At 42.1% G+C, this 18,990-nt stretch overlaps 1 protein-coding gene across 1 annotated transcript; it reads right to left on the bottom strand.

The window, feature by feature from the left end:
* Positions 1-1,968: 1,968 nt before the first annotated feature.
* LOC114434909 (diencephalon/mesencephalon homeobox protein 1-B-like) lies at positions 1,969-5,313 on the bottom strand. The gene is made up of 5 exons (XM_028404360.1): positions 5,254-5,313; positions 3,420-3,587; positions 3,072-3,250; positions 2,496-2,955; positions 1,969-2,387 (listed from the first exon to the last, which is right to left on the bottom strand). Exons 2-5 carry the CDS (start codon positions 3,571-3,573, stop codon positions 1,969-1,971), a joined length of 1,212 nt encoding a protein of 403 aa, XP_028260161.1. The 5' UTR covers positions 3,574-3,587; positions 5,254-5,313.
* Between the last annotated feature and the right edge of the window lie 13,677 nt (positions 5,314-18,990).

Raw genomic sequence — 18,990 nt, 5'->3', positions numbered from 1 at the left:
TATGGTCATGGAGTGAGGAAGCAGGACAGAGCAGCAAAAAAAAAAACAGGTGTCTGAACTTTGCTGACTCCAGAAACCCTTTCAGTCCTATTTTATCTCATTCTATTCTTACTTAATCCATCGATATCCCAACCAAAGGTAATCTTCTTATGGTGAAGCATTCTGTTTCGGTGCAGCCAAACCTCGGCTGACAGGGAGGGGGAGGAGGGGAGCAGAGAGAAAGAGAGCGAGAGAAAGAGAGAGAGAGAGGGTGGGTGAGTGGTTTGGAGTCTCCCCAGAGTCTGACACTGTGCTCTAGTCGTTTCATTTAGAATTAGATCTTCAGCTCCGGGTGAACAAGTGGCAGGTTATCCCCTATGTGGTGTGTAAACCTCACAGTTGCAGATGGTAGACCCCCTGTGTCTAAATTATTTACGGATCATCAAGGTGTCGTTAGTAGAACGTAGAAAACCAAAATTTAATTTTCACCATAAAGGGTGGAAAGTAGTGTGTGTATGTGTGTGTGTACAGTTTTATGTCATCCTGTCTGACAGCCAAAGACCTGCTCGATTCAGCAGTCTAATCCTGTCCCTGTTTCATTCTAAATTTCCCTCCACAGTAAGAAATTCTGGGCTGTATTTGCAAGGTGTTTATTTGTCTGTGTGGCTTTCAGTCTGCTTCTGAAAAGTAAACAGGATCCATGAACACCTTTACCACTTCCTTGTGTGGATCAAATGTTTTTAAATTATTTTACAGTTATGTTCCTGATTTAGTTTGGAAAATGTAGGTGTAGTGTAAGTGCAGGGAAGCAAAAACACACCAGTTTTGAACATAGGTCATTCTTAAGTTTGATTTATTCCCTTGCATTAAACAGATAAATTACTCACATTTAAAACAATTGAGACATACATGTCCAGTGATATAATACATACAGAACTGGCCCGTGTGCGTTTTACTGCTGAAGCCTCTGGCTGAGTGGAAGTAGTAACCGTCTTCAGTCTGGTAGCGGAGAAAACAAAAATATATGTCAGCTGCATGGGGATTGTATTTATTTGTTGCTGTGCTTCATCTGCAGGTTCTCCTTGTTTTTCATTTCTTTGCTGCTGCTAGGTCCTTTGCTTGGAGCCACAATTGAAAAATAAATTGAATGTTTCCTCTCAAATCCTTCACACAAAAGGAGACATGGAGTTACTCTTTAACCATCAGGCAGGTGGAGGCAAACACTGAGGGGTATTTACATATGCTCAGTCTGGCAGGTTAAGTCTAAAATCTGTGACTTTAAACAAGGAAGTCATCTGCAAAAAAAAAAAAAATGTTGGATGTGGGATTATACTGACAGATCTTTATTCTGTTGCCATCGCCATGATGACTGTGTTCGGCTTTAAGCCATGCTTCAGTGAAGGTGCATGCATAGTTCAGGAGTTCTTAAAAGATTTTTTTTTAAATGTCTCACATCTGCTCTGGAAGAAGACGGACTGCTCCACACTTCAGAGAGGAGGCTCAGGTCGTAGTGATTGGAACATTGGAGTGGTAATGTTGACTTAGTGGAGTCAAACACAAGCAAGACCACACGTTCCTTCACGACTGCAGTCCGGCTCATTTATGTTTGTGGTTGTGCTGGAGTCCATTGAGTCATAATCTCATTTTTCAGTCCAGTCCGTCCAGCAGAGGGGTTCTTTGTGGTTTGGTTTGCTCCCAGCAGCATGACGGTGATGAGGTGGAGGAGGATATGCCCTGAGGGAGGCCAACTAAAGTATCGCTCTGAAGCATGTTTTTCTGGCTTATATGTGTTTATAAATACTTTGTTTCTAGTGTTTATCATTACAGCTCTGGCTGGTTAATTGCAGTCTCATATCTTTTAGACTTGGTGTGTGTCTGAGTGGATAGACAAAGTTGTGAGAGGAAGGTGGTGAAGAAGCTAGACTCACTCCTGTACTCAGGGCCTTATGGGTCTGTCGTATGGAGGTCGAACAGAGAGCAGCCTGAGCTTTAGTTCGGGAGCGTGTCCAGTCCCAGTGAGGCTGCGTGCTGCTTGGCTCTCAGACGGAGGTTCTCAATGCTGGTCGTCTTGCTGTTCAGGCTCGCAGGGAGGCTGCCTGGTGGCGTCTGCAGCAGCGGGCTGTTCCACACCTGCTGTGCCTGTGACAGGGTCTGGTAGTAGGTCTGGCAGGGCAGCGAGCTCAGTGGTGAAGGCATGTTGACATTCATTCCCAGGTAGGGCAGCGAGGATGGTGTGCTCATGTCAAAGGACGGGTAGTGCACCAGGTTGTTGGTGGCCGCCATGTGCTGCCGAAACTGCTCCTGCAGCCGGAAGAGACTGAGAGGAGACGAGGCGTAGGAGTTGCTCTGCACCAGACCGTTGGTTACACTGCTGGAGGACGGCAAGGCGGGGGAGCTCAGGGGAGAGTCTGATGGAGGAAAGAGCAGAAATATTTTGAGCATTTACTCAGATTCTGTCAAATATCCCATACATCAATGTGATTAGATTCTGATAAAACATCTAGGATTTTTTTTACCTGATGTGGGGCTCATTCTTTTGCAGGATGGGGAGCTGCTTCCTGCCTGTGCTCCCCCCTCCCCCTGCACCTCCTCCCTGAGTTTCCCCCTGGTCTCCCCTCTCATTTCGTCCTCCTCTCTGTCAGCATTATCTTCTGCTGCTGACTCGCTGTCTGATGGCTCAGGGGAGGTGACGTTCACTTCCTCGCTCATCTCGCCAGGCTGCGGTCGTGTTGCTGCCAGCCTCTCTGTCTCTGAGTGACAGGACGAAGAGGAGGAGGGAGGAGGGGGAGTTCGGGCCTCAGGAACCAGGGTGGTGGTGGTGGTGGTGGTGGTGTTAGTGGTGGTAGTGAGGTCAGTCTTAGAGTCCTCTGTGGAACCCTCAGCAGTTCCAGACGCGTCCTTCTGCTTCTGGAGCTGTTCCTTCTGCAGGCTGCGCTGCTTCTTACGAAACTTGGCCCTGCGGTTCTTGAACCAGACCTGACAGACAGATACACGTTTAGATAAAGGATTAGAGCCAGCATGTGACTTTTAATAACACATGACAACTTGGTGTACAACAGGCTGGCAGTAGAGCTGCATCCTGAAGGTTCTACCTGCACGCGGGCCTCGGGCAAGTTGGTGCACATAGCCAGGCGCTCACGCATCACCACATCAGGGTAGTGGGTCTTCTGGAAGGTTTTCTCCAGAGCCTCCAGCTGCTGGGCGGTGAAGGCTGTCCGACTGCGCCGCTGCTTTCGGTGTTGGGATCCATACCGAGCCTCAAGGATAATGTCTTGAAATGTGCAGCCGTTGAGAAACAAGAAACATGACCAGTTTAATTTAAGGGACGGGTCAAAGGTCAGGTGATCAACATGTGATGCAGCTGCTGTCATACAGGCAGGTTTGATGGCAGTGGAGGGAAGTGAGGGTTCTAAACAGGAAAATGAGCAACTGATTCTTACCAGCCAGTCTCTCTGCGAGAGTCAGTGCATGCACAGAGGGCCTGTAGTCAGGTGCGTGCTGTGCCTGCTGCGCCGCCTGCTGGTGAAGGTTGTACATGGCGCTCAGTGAGTTCATGGCGTGGAGAGAGTAGCCGTTCACCCCGTAGTGCTGCATGGCGGCGGAGCTGTCTGCGCAGAAGAAACGTTTCTGTGAGTGGCAGGACTTTTTAACAAACAATCTGCTCACAACAAGCGAAGACTTTAATGCTTTTTGTTGTATTAGTGAAATCTATATAGTGAAAGATTTAAATGGCAACAGGTGAAATCTAAGCACCTAAAAAATGATTCTCTAATTTTATACTCCATAATAACAACTCAAAGTTATTTCAAACCAAGGATTTGACTGAGAACAATCTGATCTATTAGAAAATTTCCACCTACAGTGTGTCATTATTTAAAAAGGGTTTAAAAAAAGGCTTCTATATGAAATTTGTAGTTAACAGAGGTAGTCATAAAACAAATAATAGGCCAGTTCACCCACAAAAACAAAAAAACGAAACATTTACATAAATATCTGTGGATGCTCTCATTCATCCAGGTCATAGTCATTTCCAAGAGTTCAAATTGAGTACAACTGAACTTAAGGGTTGTTTTATGATATAAACTCTTGGAAATATTTACATAATTGTTAAGTAAAGTAAAATGTTTAAAGAAAAAATTTAAACTTTTCATTTTTGTTTTTATATTATGTGTAGCCCTTTGCTGGTATTGTCTTTTTAAAATAAAAAAATTGGTATACAATTCAGATATTACCAATAATAATAATAATAATAGGCTATGTAAAATATTACTCCCGATGCCCGTAAATGCAAAACAAATTTGAAATAAATATTCTAACCATTTGCAGACCTTTTTTTTTTTTTTAGTTTTAGTTTTAGTCGTTCAGGCGCTCAGACAGAAGGTACTCAGACCGCACTGACAGAAGGTGCGGAATAATATTTACTTTGCTCCCGCGGACTGTGACCGCAGCGGAGGACCGTTTATTTCAATCTGTGGCGGCTCCCAGGTCACTTCCAGACGCCTGCAGGCTGACGGAGACGTGTGACAGGTCTTCAGTGAAATATGCAGGCAGGATCCCCAGTTGGGCTCCTGTTTAATGTGGGTGCAAATAGCTTTCAACTGTACAGGGCTATTAATTTATCATCAGGTCTGACACGTGAAAGGTGGGCCGCCGTGTGTGCGCGCGCGCGTGAAGAAAGCGCGTGACCAATGCAGTAATATTTATTTAAAAAATAAATAAATAAATCACATGTGACCGATTCATGACGCTATTTTACTCAAAGAGCCTCTGGCTGCAGTGGTGTAATCTGTTTGAATTTTTTTTTTAAATCTGCAGCTTAAAAATTCAGCATAATGCTCTTCTTCCAGGACAATGTCACGATGCCTCGGGCTCTGATTTAAGCCTAATTATGCTAATTGCCGTGGATTTATGAGTTATACCGCGTTTACTAAAGACTGCCTTGGGGCCGGAGCTCTGGCGTCCGTTCAACCATTTACACAGAAAATGAAGGGGAATAATTAAACTGTATTAGATTAACAATCTGCAATATTAAATATAAAAAAAACACTTTACAAAAAATGATTTTAAATGTTTAAAGTGTATCTGTGTAATCTGCACTTCAGTGAACTTTTTTTGCTGAGAGCTCGGATGGTCTGCACTTTGCTTCCATATTTGATGTTTTTCTTTTAATATATTCCCGAAAAAAACAAACTCAAAGATGAAAGTAAAAATCAGTTTACAGCTTTAAAACAAATCGAGTAACTTTTACAGTGTTACATGCAGCGAACTTCTTACCTCTGTCCTCTCTGTGTCAAGAACCCAAATATCTCCTCCACCAGCAGCAGCTGTTCGGTGTTCGCTCTTCAGATCTGTTTCTCTAAAATCCTCACGCTGCACTTCATCTCTTTCTTTCCTCTCACTTCTTCAGTGTTTCACTCGCTCTGATATCCTGACAGTATTCCGGCGTGTCCGCTCCGTGTCCGTGGCTCTTCTGTCTGTGGTTGTGGGAGGATGCCGGGCTGCCATGTGTGGGCCTTTAAAGCGCTCCGGGTGGGGTCACCGGAACGCACAGACGCTCCGTCTCTGTGCCAATCACATGCCTGTGTCTCCTTCAGCAGCACAGCGCACGCCTCCCTCCTCCTCCTCCGCCTCTGTAGGTGCTCCTCAGTTTCTGGATGGTGCTGCCGAGCTGCCGCTGCACTTGGTTTTGATAAAATAAGACTTTTTTCCCCTTTCTTAATATTATCCTATTTTACGCAGACATGTATTATACTATGTCTGATTTTTTCATTTTAGTTTTTGGTTTTATTGAGGTCGCAGAAAAACAAGTTAAATAAAATCATTCTAACTGCTATGATATTAACAGTATTACAGTCAAGTCCTGGAATTTCATGAGGTTTAGACCACCTCCAATATGTCTTACAAAATAAGAGCTAAATATTTCTTCTTTTTTACATTAATTTTAAATAACTTTAGTTTAAAGATCCACACTAAATGTGCATTTAAAATCTAAAGGTGTCATTTGTTAGACAGCCTTTACAGACGTCAGAGCAGATTTTCATTTATTCAGCCCGCTCACACAGGTCTTAATTAAATGATATGCAAATGGCTGCTAAATCCTGGCCTTTTATGACTCTCTTGCAGTGACTGCAGCACGGCGACTTTCGGGTTAATTCAGCCGCTTTAATTTTATTTTCCTGCTGCAGTTTTTATTTGGTGAGAATGCAGCTGAGATGGAGAGATGCGGGCTGCGCTGCCTCCAGCAGCTCCCCGGCCCCGAGGGATTTAGGTTAGGATTGGGGAGACAAGACGCCATTTCACCCTCCAAAAATGTCTTAAAATGACTGCTGGTAAGAGGATTAAAACAATAATGCCCCTCTCTTCTTCTTCAAGGTTTTTTAGAAAAGATTTCTTCTTCCGAAGAAAAACCGTTTAGGCTGGAATTAAGGGCAGCGAAAGTAGCCTTTTAATGTAAAGCTTGCATATTTTGCTGAATTTTCCATGAGAGGGGGGAGTTGAGAGGGGGTTAAAATCCTAAAATTGATCTTAGGTCACATTCAATCTGAGAACTTTAGACTGCTCAATACAGTCAGTGTGCTGCTCAAAGTTCATTTTAGTTTCGTTGAGATGACGTGTGATAAAATAACAAATCAATATTTTAGCCACAAGTTGTCGTTAATGTGTTTAATAGAACTTGTTTTTTTTCAGAAATAATGTTTTCTTCTCTTTTGGCCTGTATAGCTGCTGCAGAGCATTTGGGTCCAGAGGAGAAAAAAAAATCGGATTAACTTGTGAACCGATGGAAATAAGAACTTAAACTGGAGGTAAATCTGGCCAGTGTCTCTTTGTGGGAACCGTTTCTAAAGCAATTAAAGCGAGAAGGAATTCCTCTCAGCTGCTCTTCCTCAAATAAGCTTTTTCTTTTTTCCTTCCTTCTTTCTGTTTTTTTTTAACACAACGTAATGCGGGCTGATGTCCAGCACGACCGAGGGCTTTAATACAAGTGTCAAAGGGCCTGCTATTAGAGTGATATTATAGGCCAGTGGAGCAGCAGCTCGCTCCTCCTCACCAGGCAGGGATGAAGAGGACAGTATAAACTCACACTGCTTTTTAAATTAGGATCTTACACAAATTGTGGACAGACCATGAAAATGTAAAATATACCTGCAGGGCCCCGAGGTGAACTTTTGTCATTCCACAGAGCACTGTTTTATTCTGTTATTCCAGACTTCAATAATCTGTGCTGTTAAGAGTAATTTTGTATTATTCCTAAAGCACCACATCATAATAAGGCAAAGGCATGAGTCCTGTACACCATATTTAATGACCTCACTGCCCCCACAATAACAGTATAGTACATATAAAACCAACCAATTCTTATTAAATTTAAAATAAGTATTTTTTTCCTTAAGTAATAAACAGTAAATGGTTCTGACATTCTCAAGCAGAAATCACCACAGCTTTTAGCTGGATTTAGCCTCATTGTCACTACATAATTCTGTTCACTGAAAGTGAATGGAGAGCACCCTCAGCTCAAAATCTTTGTAATGATCTTTAACTAATATAACTAACTTATAACTAAAATCACGTTCTGATAATGTTTAGTCAACACATGGCTTTTTAATTGGGAGTTGGGATGCTTAAATGTAAATTTTAACATTTTGTTTTATTTCAATGTGCTAACTAATTTATTGTAGCCTATGTGACATTACTGTATTATAGAGGTCATTTGTAATGACAAAATTCAAATTCTGAGTTTAATATTATTAGGACCAACAGTAAAAATAGACAGATAACAACAATATAAAAGTGAGAAATCAACACTGTTATCTAGTTAGTTGATTAATAATCAATGCAGATCTGTTCAAACTTCAAAAGGTTCTGTTTGCAGACCTGCAGGTGGTTCTGTGGCCTACTCATGCTGATTATGCTGAATGCATGCCAACAGTTCACTCATCTTTATTTACCATTTTCACACTCCACTTCTCATCCTGATCATCACCTTCAGGATCCGAGCGTTGCTCGCTCCAGGCTAACTTTCTAAACCCCAAATTCATCTCAGATTTCCCTGGATTTTATTGGCGCACTCATTGTTCTCTGCACTCTGGCTGCATTGAAGCTTTATCATGTTAAAACCTCTCCTCAGATCTGAGTTATCGTCTTTGCTCTCAATCATCCTCCCGCCTCAAAACTTTATCCCTGCATCAGGACTTTCAGCCCGAATCAACGCTCAGCCAGGGAAGCTGCAGCGATTTATAAATCATCTTCGGTTTTTAATCAGGTTTATAACGCATGAGCATTTGTAATTTTACTCCTCAAATGACTCCCTATATTTCCAAGTGGCGTTTTACATCAACTCCAGGAGAAAGTTGATGCCTTCAGCCTTCAGAGCCCATTAACTTTTATCATTAGGTTTTCTTTAACTTCATGAATATATTAGGTTTCAAACGGGCTGCTCTGGTCGGCACATGCTCTTAGTCAAGGTTAGCTTGTGCTCATTTGGGTGAAATTAATCATTTTGATGTATGGTTTAAAATTGACTGCTTCCACGGGACTTGTGTGACTGGAGTAACAAAGCAACTTGCCATTAGCAGTCCTCCAGCTGTGTATTAGCTGGGCATTCACCTTTAAGCCCGTCCTCAAATGTGTTGGATACCTGCAGTAAATGGACAATCCTGAGCTCCACAGGCCTTTTCTGTGCACAGATATACCTCTGCTCTGTGTCAGAGGAGTCTCATTCTCAGTCTCATTCCCAAAGGTTCAAACAGTTTAAGGAGTGTTTGTTGTTTATTTTGGCCATGCTTAATAAGCTGTAAATATAAAACTGTCTGCTGTCACTACCTTTATCTTCACTTTATGCTTAACGTTTTGAGCATAAAGAGGAGCCTATGTCCTCAAAATGTATCCATGCACAATCTCCAAACACACACAGAAGACCATTAGGACAGCAGTTTTGTGCAGTCCAGGTTGCATGCAGTCAAATTATTGGTGTACAGTGCACGGTGCGTACAGTTATTTATCTTATTTAGCATTGCACTCTTAAAACCCATCACATTAGAAAAATAAAACACGGTCTGTATACGTTTTACTTTGTCAGCGCCTGACGCCTCCATTGTTTTACTCATTATGCAACTAATTGGCAGCTCAGAGATGTGGGCATGTTAGCAGCAGGTTAGGCAGCCTCAAACGTCAGATCAGTTGCAGTAGTAGTAGTCCTTGCCTTCTGTGAACAGACAATTTCATTCAACACTGTAATGTGAATTTGTGTTACATAGAAAGAATATAATCATGACAGATCAGAGAGAGTTCTTCTCTTGGTGTATGGCTGACCACAAGTTGTTTCCTCTTTTGTTTACCCCTGTAAGATCCTGTAGATGCAGCACACCAGGGCCGCTCCTCTAAACGGTTTCTCTGGCAGACTTGACATATCGAGGTTGGCAGGTTTGTTTCCTCCCTCTTTCTCAGAGCCGGTCTTTGGTTGTGCCCCTCAGGCTGCGGCCCAGCACAAGGGTTCCTATTGTCAGGGCCTAATCCAGGGGCTACACAGCTTTAGCAACATGGTGGGATAAAAGCCCATCAAACCACTGCTTTATGGGGGCAAATCTTTCCTAATCCCTCGCTTTATCTAAACAAAAGGAGAGAAACAAGAGGATAGAAAGAAATTGTGCAGACACAGGGCAAGACTGGGAGCTAAGATGCAAAGAAGTAGTTTCACTGGAGAAGCTAACCATTTTTGACAGGCTTTCACTAAAGGAGTGACAAAAAACGGACACCAGGATTCCAAAAAGGGCTGTACAGGGTCTTTTTTCTTTTCCAAAGTTAAGCTTTAAGATCCTTGGAGGGATATGTCGAAATTAGTGAGATTAAATTCAAAAACCTTAACTATTAAGAGTGCTTGGCAGGGGGCACCTGTCAGTTTGGGACGCTATGAAAAAAGTGGTTCTTGTTTTACTCAGTTGATGTAAATAAGCGACAACTGTGTGATCTTGAAGCCATTCTTTGCTCTTTTCTCAGACGGGGAAAAGTGAGTATGGGAATTTTCTCTTTCCCTGCCTCACACACCACCTACAAAGTCTGGTGCATCACATCAACTGATGTGACCACAACTTCTGTCCGAACCATGAAGCCAATCGGAATCTACTCAACTAACAGTAACAAACTGGCTTTTTATTACAATTTTTATCCACAATCAACAGCTCATCTGTGACACATTTGTTTGCACAGACCACCCTTGTAAATCAGGAAACTCTTGTGCTCTGTGTGTGTGCATGTGTGTGTGTGTCAGGGACAAATCCCCTGACCCCATTTCATGTCTGCTGCCAGTTCCAATTTCTATCTTTGCTCTGTGGCAACTCGCTTCGAATCCCAAGTGTCACATCTGCAAATGACTCTGTGAGTTAGAGGCTTCATTTTCTGCCACAGCCCCGATGCTCCACAAGAGGACCATTTGGAGCCCGCCGGTCACAGAACCGAGCAGAGATTGAGAGCAAGCCAGTTCTGGCTCTATGTACATAAACCACCGCTGCCGGGAGGCATGAACAGAAAACACTGTGACACACATAATTCACTACCTGACAGTAAATACACCACACACACACACACACACACACACACACACATTCAGCCTCTGTAGTGTTATCCACATTACATGCATGATGTTTTTATTTGAGTGCACGCCCCCTGCTGGCCTGTGCCGATGCCTCTTGAATGGGGTAATTAAGAGATAATAGGCCTGGGATGTTCATAAGGGACTGAGTGATTAGTGATTCATTACATGAGCTTAGAATGAGGAAGAAGGGAAGAGGGAAGCGGTTGGTCTTGGATGGGAGGGTTGAACGCTGGAACAGCCTGACAAATTGCCAATGGATTTATCCAGGGTAATTAACTATCATCCAGGGAAAGGGCTGGGGCTGGGAATATCACTAACCTACAGCAGCCTCACAGTCATCACACAGACTCTGTGCACCAGAGCTCACAAATGAATTGCATGATATCTTGTTGTAGCTATTTTCCTGTTGATGGACTAGCACCAGGTTTCTGCTCTAAGGTTTTTACAATTTCTTGATCTGTTCTGCATTTATTTTTTAATAAAAAGAATTTAGAAATACACCATTAAACATGTTAACAACGCATGTGATGATATTAATCCAGTGTATCGTAAATATTTTTTTCCAATTTTTCATAGTCAGAGGACAGAATACACCTTAACACTATAAAAAAAGGGAAAAAAAAGATACGGTAGCTACAAGCATAGGCTAGTACAGCTAAACAATCTGAAGGACTCTCACCAGCTGTGTTGATAGTTGACACACCAGTTTGCATAAAAGTCTGAACAGTATATCCTCCATCCTGTCCACACCTCACTCATCCTGCGGTTTTCATCACAGTAGAAGCTGTTGAAGCTAAATTATCATGTTGTGGGGCAAAGTTGCAAAACTTAGAAAGACCTTGGATGGTTTGTTTTTATTGTTTTAATGTATGACTCATTGAACTGATGGACTACAGTTTATCAAAAACATCTCCAAAGTTTAAAGCAGTGAAATGTTTCAGCCTGGATTTACAGCACCAACTCATACAATTCTAATTTGAACTTTTTAAAGCCAAATAAGCCCTGAAATTCTGTGCTATTCCGCCTTTTAAGAATCTTTGCGTGGCACACACAAATGGCTCTCATCCACTATTTGTCTGTCATGATCCTATGAAGCAGGAAAGTCTATATTCCCATCTTCATAGTCCTTCCAAAGCCAGCCTCCCATCCAAGAGTAATCCTCTCTGGTCCATATCAGCCTCACAAAGCCGCGCACACTTACATGGAGAAGTTGATTTTCTCTGTCTGTTTTATCTGATTTGGAAGCACTTAGAAACAGCTCTAAATCTTTTCTCGATTTAAAGGGACGAGGGGGGGGGACTCAGCCGGTGTGATAACCACGTCCCAGACGCTTCCACGCAACATCTGTCTATTGTTTTTAAATCTGCTTTGAAGCATCTGTGGGTCATCTGGATTCAAACATTTAGCGAATTGAGGCTCATCTGTTGAGCTTAAGTCACTCTGGAGTTGTTCTCCTCTCCTCTTTACTACTGAGCCTCTCATCAGGATGACGGCTCGGTTTCAAACACCTGTGAAAGTGCACCTCTCTCTGATAAATGAGCTCTAATAAGGTCATAACTGCACCTGCATATGTTGTGACATAATGATTCGTGATTACTGACGGCTAGACGTCAATTAATCCATTACAAACCCATCACTCATCTGCCTGCATCTCAGCAAGACCACAGCACACTGTGCCTGTTAAGCTCTTACCCCATAAGCTTGTTTTATGAAATGAGCATAAGGGATTGTTTTATTGTTCTTTCATAATCTGGGTTTATGCCTTGTTCAGCAAAAAGCCTTCTTAAAAAGGCTTTTTGCTGTTTGTTGGGACATCATGACAGCATTAACCCACAGTCTGACCACAGGAGACAGACCGCTGTGTCTGTAAACCATATATAAAAATGTTAGGAAAAAATGTTAGGAAAACATACCTCCATGTTTTTGCATTTTAAGTCAGTGAAGGGTTGGGAACACACTTCGGTGTTAGTGGCTACCTTATTTTGATATGACTTCCTGTTTCTTCATAAGGCAACATGGATGTAGGATGTAGTTCATAAATGAGAAGGTGTCAAGGTTTCTATACTGTGTTTTTATTTTGCTTTGCTAATATTATATTTGGATTATCCCAGGATGATTGGGATGTAAGCTCATATTTGTTACCATAACAACCTAGCTCAGGTAATACATTTATTAATTCATCCTCATACGAGAGCTACATAAAGAATGATCTCAATTTATCTTCTACAAATTACCCTTAATTATGGTGTGATAACAATAGGCAGTAAAGTTGACACTATATTTTACCTGCAGATCAGCAGGTCTGCTCCCAGCCATTTGGCTCTAATTACAGTCTGGTGGAGGCCTCAGCAGAGATGGCAAGCTAGTGTGGAAATAGTGCTTAAGAAATGACTGTGTGAGGTGGCCTGGAGGCATCGGGCTCTCTGCAGGGAAGCTGTGGTTGGCCACTTAACCTGGATACCTGCACACACAGATCCCACCAATCAGGGATGCATTTACTGCAGTGTTAAGGACCTAGAACGGAGGAATACAAAATCACCAAGCATGAGGAAAGACTGGGGTGGAAAAGGTGGAGAGAATAATAGAAAAAAGGAGTCTTGCTGGGCCCAACTGGCCATGTAAAAAGTCAGGCTGTCCTGTCTGTCAGATGGCAACTGGCTGGAAGACCCTGGGTGTGAGAGCTGCAGTCCTCTTGTTAGATAATCCCTCCAGCACACATTGGTGGTGGGGGTGTGCAGAGACAGCCTGTTAAAGAGCCTGTGCTGATGGATATCTGTATGGTTTCTAATGAGTGCTGATTAGCTGCTCGCTGAGCCGGAAAAGAAAACAAGAGGAAAACATAATTCTGCAGGGCGTGATTTTTAAATATGATCTCACAGTCAGGATCAAATTTATAACACAATTTCTTTCCAAAAATTCATCCATCCACCGAGATTAACCAGGATTGTTTACAGTGTGTGTGAGTGTTTTCCTTGCCTTGCGGCCTTCACACACACAGTCACACACACACACACACTGCAGAATAGCCCTTCGGCAGCGATCAGACATGAATATGAATGAGGAGGTAACACTCAGGGGAGAGCCAGGAATCTGATGACAGTGCAGGAAAAGACCAGAGCATCTATGGGGATGTATGATTTCTCAGCCCTGTCACTGATATGATAAAGTGGCTGGATTTGAATAAGTGTGTGTGTGTGTTTGTGTGTGCACGGCTCTCCACTGCATCTGAATGCATCCCATCCGATGGATATGAATAATGTATTGAATTGATAGGCAGCCCCCTGTGGTAGTCCATACAATCTCGCCTGTGTGTGTTGTGTTTAGCTGCCCAGCTGGCAGGGTCACAGGGGAACCACACACATTATGTCACAGTCCCAGGAGAGGTGTGGGTGCATGTTCCCTTTTCATCATCAATCAACGGACCAAACTGTTTAACAACAACAAAGAGGCAGTTAAGAGGCCCCTCGGTTCATGCCAGAAGTGGTGATAATTACCTAAACATGAAGTTGTCAGTCTTCTCCCTCTCCAGCCTCTTGATGCATCTGCCTCTTTTGATTGTGTGCCGAGTCAGGCGTGACTCACTCACAAGCGAGACAGACAGTAATTGGTGAGATTGATTTTTAAAAGCTTATTCTTTTGACCTGCCCTTTTGTCCATATGGGGCATTTTGCCTAAGCTTGATAAATGCCTCGCTATGTTTTCTGAGGACCTCATAGCTTTTTAATTTGATTTCCTGAAATGTCTCTTTCCACTTTATGAAATGAATATAAATTCCCACAGTTTTATTATGTTTTCTGTGGATTCACCTATTTCTGTGGTCTGGTTAAAGACGTTAAACACATCTGCCACATCTGCCTTTCCTTGCACATTTAATGCACTTTGTGCAACTTTAACCATCATGACTGAAATGTTGTTAAATCCAGTGTTTACTTTGATACAAGGAGAAATTAGAAGTAGAACACAAAGCCTTAGAAGCAATATTACATGTATTTTATTTTTATTTATTTTTTGGATTGTTGGTGGGAGGGACTAAGTTGTTATTTTCAATTAAACTCAACATTCAGCATCTTTTTAGATCTAGGGCTCTGTCTGAAAATTCATATTAATATGTGTTTGTTTAATAATATTTACACCCTAACATCACATTACTATAGCTTTCACTCATATTAAAAAAAAATATATATGGCCTGAAAGCTAGTCAACTGTTTGTTGCTAACTAAATACTGCTTCTTCCCTGACGGCAGCAAAACAGATTATAAAGGCAGTGTGAGGTAAATGATACAGAAACCAACATGTAATATATGGCAGCACTGATGAGTAACTGTGGTTTTCTGAATTTTATTCTAATTTCAAGTTCACCAAAAGGAGTTCACAGTCCCAGTTTTTAATCATTAGTTTGATGAAGACCTCCGTGACCTCTGCCCTCTGATGTGTTTAGTCTTGTTCTAGTTATTCTTTCTCCTGCCTTCAGTACATCATGAAGTGTTAGATGTGATAAAGAGAATGTTCCAGGGTTGGACAGTACATGTGGCCCATAGGAAACGCTAAGGGAGACAGAAAGGAAGACAACAGTGATTACTGTAAAGGAATGAGAAATCATCCGCGACACAGCAAACTTCCATTGTGGTGCTGACTTTTATGTCATTATGTGGATAAGCACTTTGAGATGTTACACTTGCAGCTGCAAAAAGTTAAAATGTGGCAGAGGTGTTTATGAGCGCTGAGCAGGCTTTCAAAAAAGGCAGACTTGAAAAACATGCTCTCATAGAGTTGTATAGCCTTGAAACACAGAAACTAATCCATGATATTGATCAGTGTGTTTCATATCAGCCCCTGCAATCCATCAAGCAAACAGTGTGGGATAGGCCTAATTTATATCATCTGAAAGGTGTAATCAAAGATGAATGAGCCCCAGCGTGATAGAAATGTGCACTGGGTCATAATTTCTACCACTGTGAGTAATGGTAGGAAGGATAAACACGACGATGCTGTGGCAAAAAAAAAAAAGACTGAGGCTTTGTACAGCCGGAGCGTGCATGTGTGGCAGCGACCAGCTCTGATTTGAAACTTTTTGTGTTACTCAGTGATGGAAATAATTAAAAACTGTAACAGCTGTGTACATTGTGTACAGATAAATACACTATTTGTTTTACATTACAAAAAAATAATGAATAAACACATTACTAATATAATCAATTTTAAATTCCAAGCTCTTGTTAATCACATTTTCAGACAGGAAAATAAATAAATAAATACCGGTAAATAAATAAAAGTACACATGGAATAATGGCTGACACTCTTCGCATGTGTCCGCTAAAGAGGTGGATTAATTGTAGCACTGAACAGCTGGGGTTTGTTTTTTGTTTTTTTTTAGCCTATACCATGGATGTGTCCTCCGACATCAGGCGACACTTAGGGAGCCCTGGAGGCCTGCAACACAACTAAATTACACAATTTTCCCAGGAGATTATCATGCAGGTTGGATTATTGCTACAATGACACTGTCAATTAGAAAAATATTTGCGCAATATTTGGTTAATGCACATGATATGTGCACACAACGGCAACGCCATTCAGACAAAAAGTGCTTCACATTTATGTAATGATTAACACATTGGCCCTTTAGTTGCACTCTTACTCAAGCTTCATTAATCTGAAGCATCCTATTGATCTCCTGCAGCCAAATCTAAGTTACAGTGACACCATTAGGAAAACCTGTACAATGACTGTATTTACAGTCATGTGTTACTTTGATGGATTAGTTACATGTGTTGGCGTAAACTACAGTAACATCTTTATTCACAGCGAGGAGACTCACAGCTGACCCAGAGGGTGATAGATGGCAGTGAAGGAGCCTCAAGAGTAGAGAGGGAGCAGGAGTAGCAGTAAATATATGTGTAAATATATATAAATGTTTCCTTTTAAAAAGCCACTTAAGAACTCCAACCCTTTAAATAAGGCCAAGCATAATCTGTTTCCTTCGTTGCGGTAGATCCAGCAGGGATTTGCAGAAACATTCGGCAGTGACACAGATCTACATAATCATTTTAAGTTTCTACTCGCTCCCTCCAATGATTCTCCTGCTGTCACTTTAGATACCGCTAAAACTGATTTGGGCTCCCTAATCTCCCAGTATTTCTTAGACTTTAAAAATCTCTAATATTATAAGGAGATTATTTCATTTATAATTGATTGAGTGCATTTGCCGGAGTGCCACTTCAAAGTTGCTGAATTAAAGATGCATTTAAGAAGCCTGGTGCTGGGCGTTGTGAGTCGCAGGGTGGGGTGGGAGGTTGTGTTGGGGAAGAGGAAGAGGAAGACGGAGGGGGTTTGGGAACAGTAGTGGTGGTGGTGGTGGGTGGAGGAGGCTTGTGTCTTCTCTGTGGAGTGAGTTTGGGCTGATCCACGGTGATTTCTTAATATGAGCAAAGAGAAGGAAAGAGAGGACAGGAGGCATGGCTGCTCGTTAGAACACATCAAGAGGATGATTCACGGGGGAAGTCTGCTCTACCTAAAAATCTTTCTTTCTACTCAAGTGAAACCCCTCTGGACAGCCAAAAAGGTGTACACTCTTTAAAAGCCTTTTTTTGTCAGAACTCTATCTTTGGATTCCTCGGCACATACGACTGTAAAAATCTTCCAGGGCAGAGTTCCTTTTCCAAACTGAGAAGGGCTTTCACTTCCTCATTGACTGCAGCTCCTCCCACTGGTCCACTTTAAGGGTCTTCATTAATACACAGAGAGAGATAGAGAGTCTTTAAAGAAAATCCCACCCCAGCCCAAAAGACCAGGAAGAAGATATGGCCTGTTGGAGAGCTCAGGCCTATTGGAGTGCTTAGTTCTGACTAAATGAATCTTGACAGTGAGGAGGATGCTCTCCTCCTGCCCGGTATTGTACCAGCTGACTATATGCCCCCTCCCCACATCGAGCTGCCTTAGATGCTCTGACTCCCCCTCCCATGCCTTCTCCACCACTAGCAGCACCACCATGGCCTGACCAGATCATAATCCTCTTAACGCTCTGCCTTATTAACCACTCATCTAAATGACATGAAAGCAACCGGCTGGAGAGGGGAGACGGAAGAAAGTAAATTATTTCCCCTGGAATAAAATCCTGGCCCTTTCACCATACAGTGCTTTGTATTTCACATTTGATTATGTGACAAGTGTATCTAAGTCTGCTTGGGGCTCAAGAGAAATGTATTTCAGAGCCCATCAAGCACAGCATATTTTAAAGAGGGTCCATGTGCACTGTGATTGTACATGCACACACACAGCCAAATTGAATTCCAATTAAGACGATTGCACAGATGATGAATAAATGGATGATCCTTTTGGCTCATTTTTCAATTAAAAGAACTGTTACTGACCCCCCCCCCCCCCCCTGAGGAATCCACTCATTAGGGTACAGGTTTGAATTAAGTTTCTGTTCACCTCTATTTGCCCTCATGCCCCTTCATCACCTCCCATCCTGTACAATGTGGTGAACCTTTGTAATGCTCAATACCACCACTTGTAAATTAATTCTTGGTTCAACCATCTGACCCAGTTTTGGCTCCAGAGGTAATAGAGGTTTGTCCCTCAGGGCATTCACAGGCCGGGGCTTGTATTGGACCAATAGTGAGAAAATGATGTACTGTGCTGTGTAAGTTGAATTTGTCTGACTGATGTCTAGATATTGTTATTATACTACTGAAAGTCTTAATGTCTTTCTAATTCATACAGTTGGTGCTGATACATGCTGTCTTCTTTTCTCAGGTGATAGTGTTTTTCTCCTTATTCTCATTTAAAACCACATTGTACAAACGCAGGCGTTAACATCCTCACATGGTGTCTTTGCATGGACACATGTTGCATTAACGTCTATAGAGAGCTTTCAGAGAGCTCATGTACATGTAAGGTACTATCTGGCAAGTTTGGTTACACTATGAAAATGAACTCATGATATTCCAAAACAGATTACTTCACAGCCCATGCTTTATCACTTATCTATGGTGTTCTCAAATTGCCCTCAAGAGCTAAAGTCTCTGTAATGGGCTTAACGAATGTCCATAGTTCTGATCAGTTTCCTTAGAGGTGAGTCACTCTGCATCTATTTTGGCCTAATAAGAGCATGGCAGTAGTAAAATGAATGGGGAAAGATGTAGAAACAGTCGGATATGCTCCTGAGTTTAAACTGCTGAAACACAGCTGTATGGCTCAATGATTAGTGTTTTGGAAGAAGGGGTGCAGTGTAGGTCACCCACACAGTCTCGCCCTTTTACGTGAAATAGTCATGTAACATAATGTATTGTTTTGCTTGTTTTGTATAGCAGGATGCGATTTGAGTGGTTTGATTCTGGTCTGACCTCATAAAGACAAAAAACGAATCCAATCTTGGCCATAGCGACTTGTTGGGTTAAAAGAAATCTCTGTCCTCCATA

This window comes from Parambassis ranga, chromosome 4 (assembly GCF_900634625.1).
Source record: "Parambassis ranga chromosome 4, fParRan2.1, whole genome shotgun sequence".
Classification (NCBI taxonomy): Eukaryota; Metazoa; Chordata; class Actinopteri; family Ambassidae; genus Parambassis; species Parambassis ranga.
This window is presented reverse-complemented; position numbering and strand designations above follow the sequence as displayed.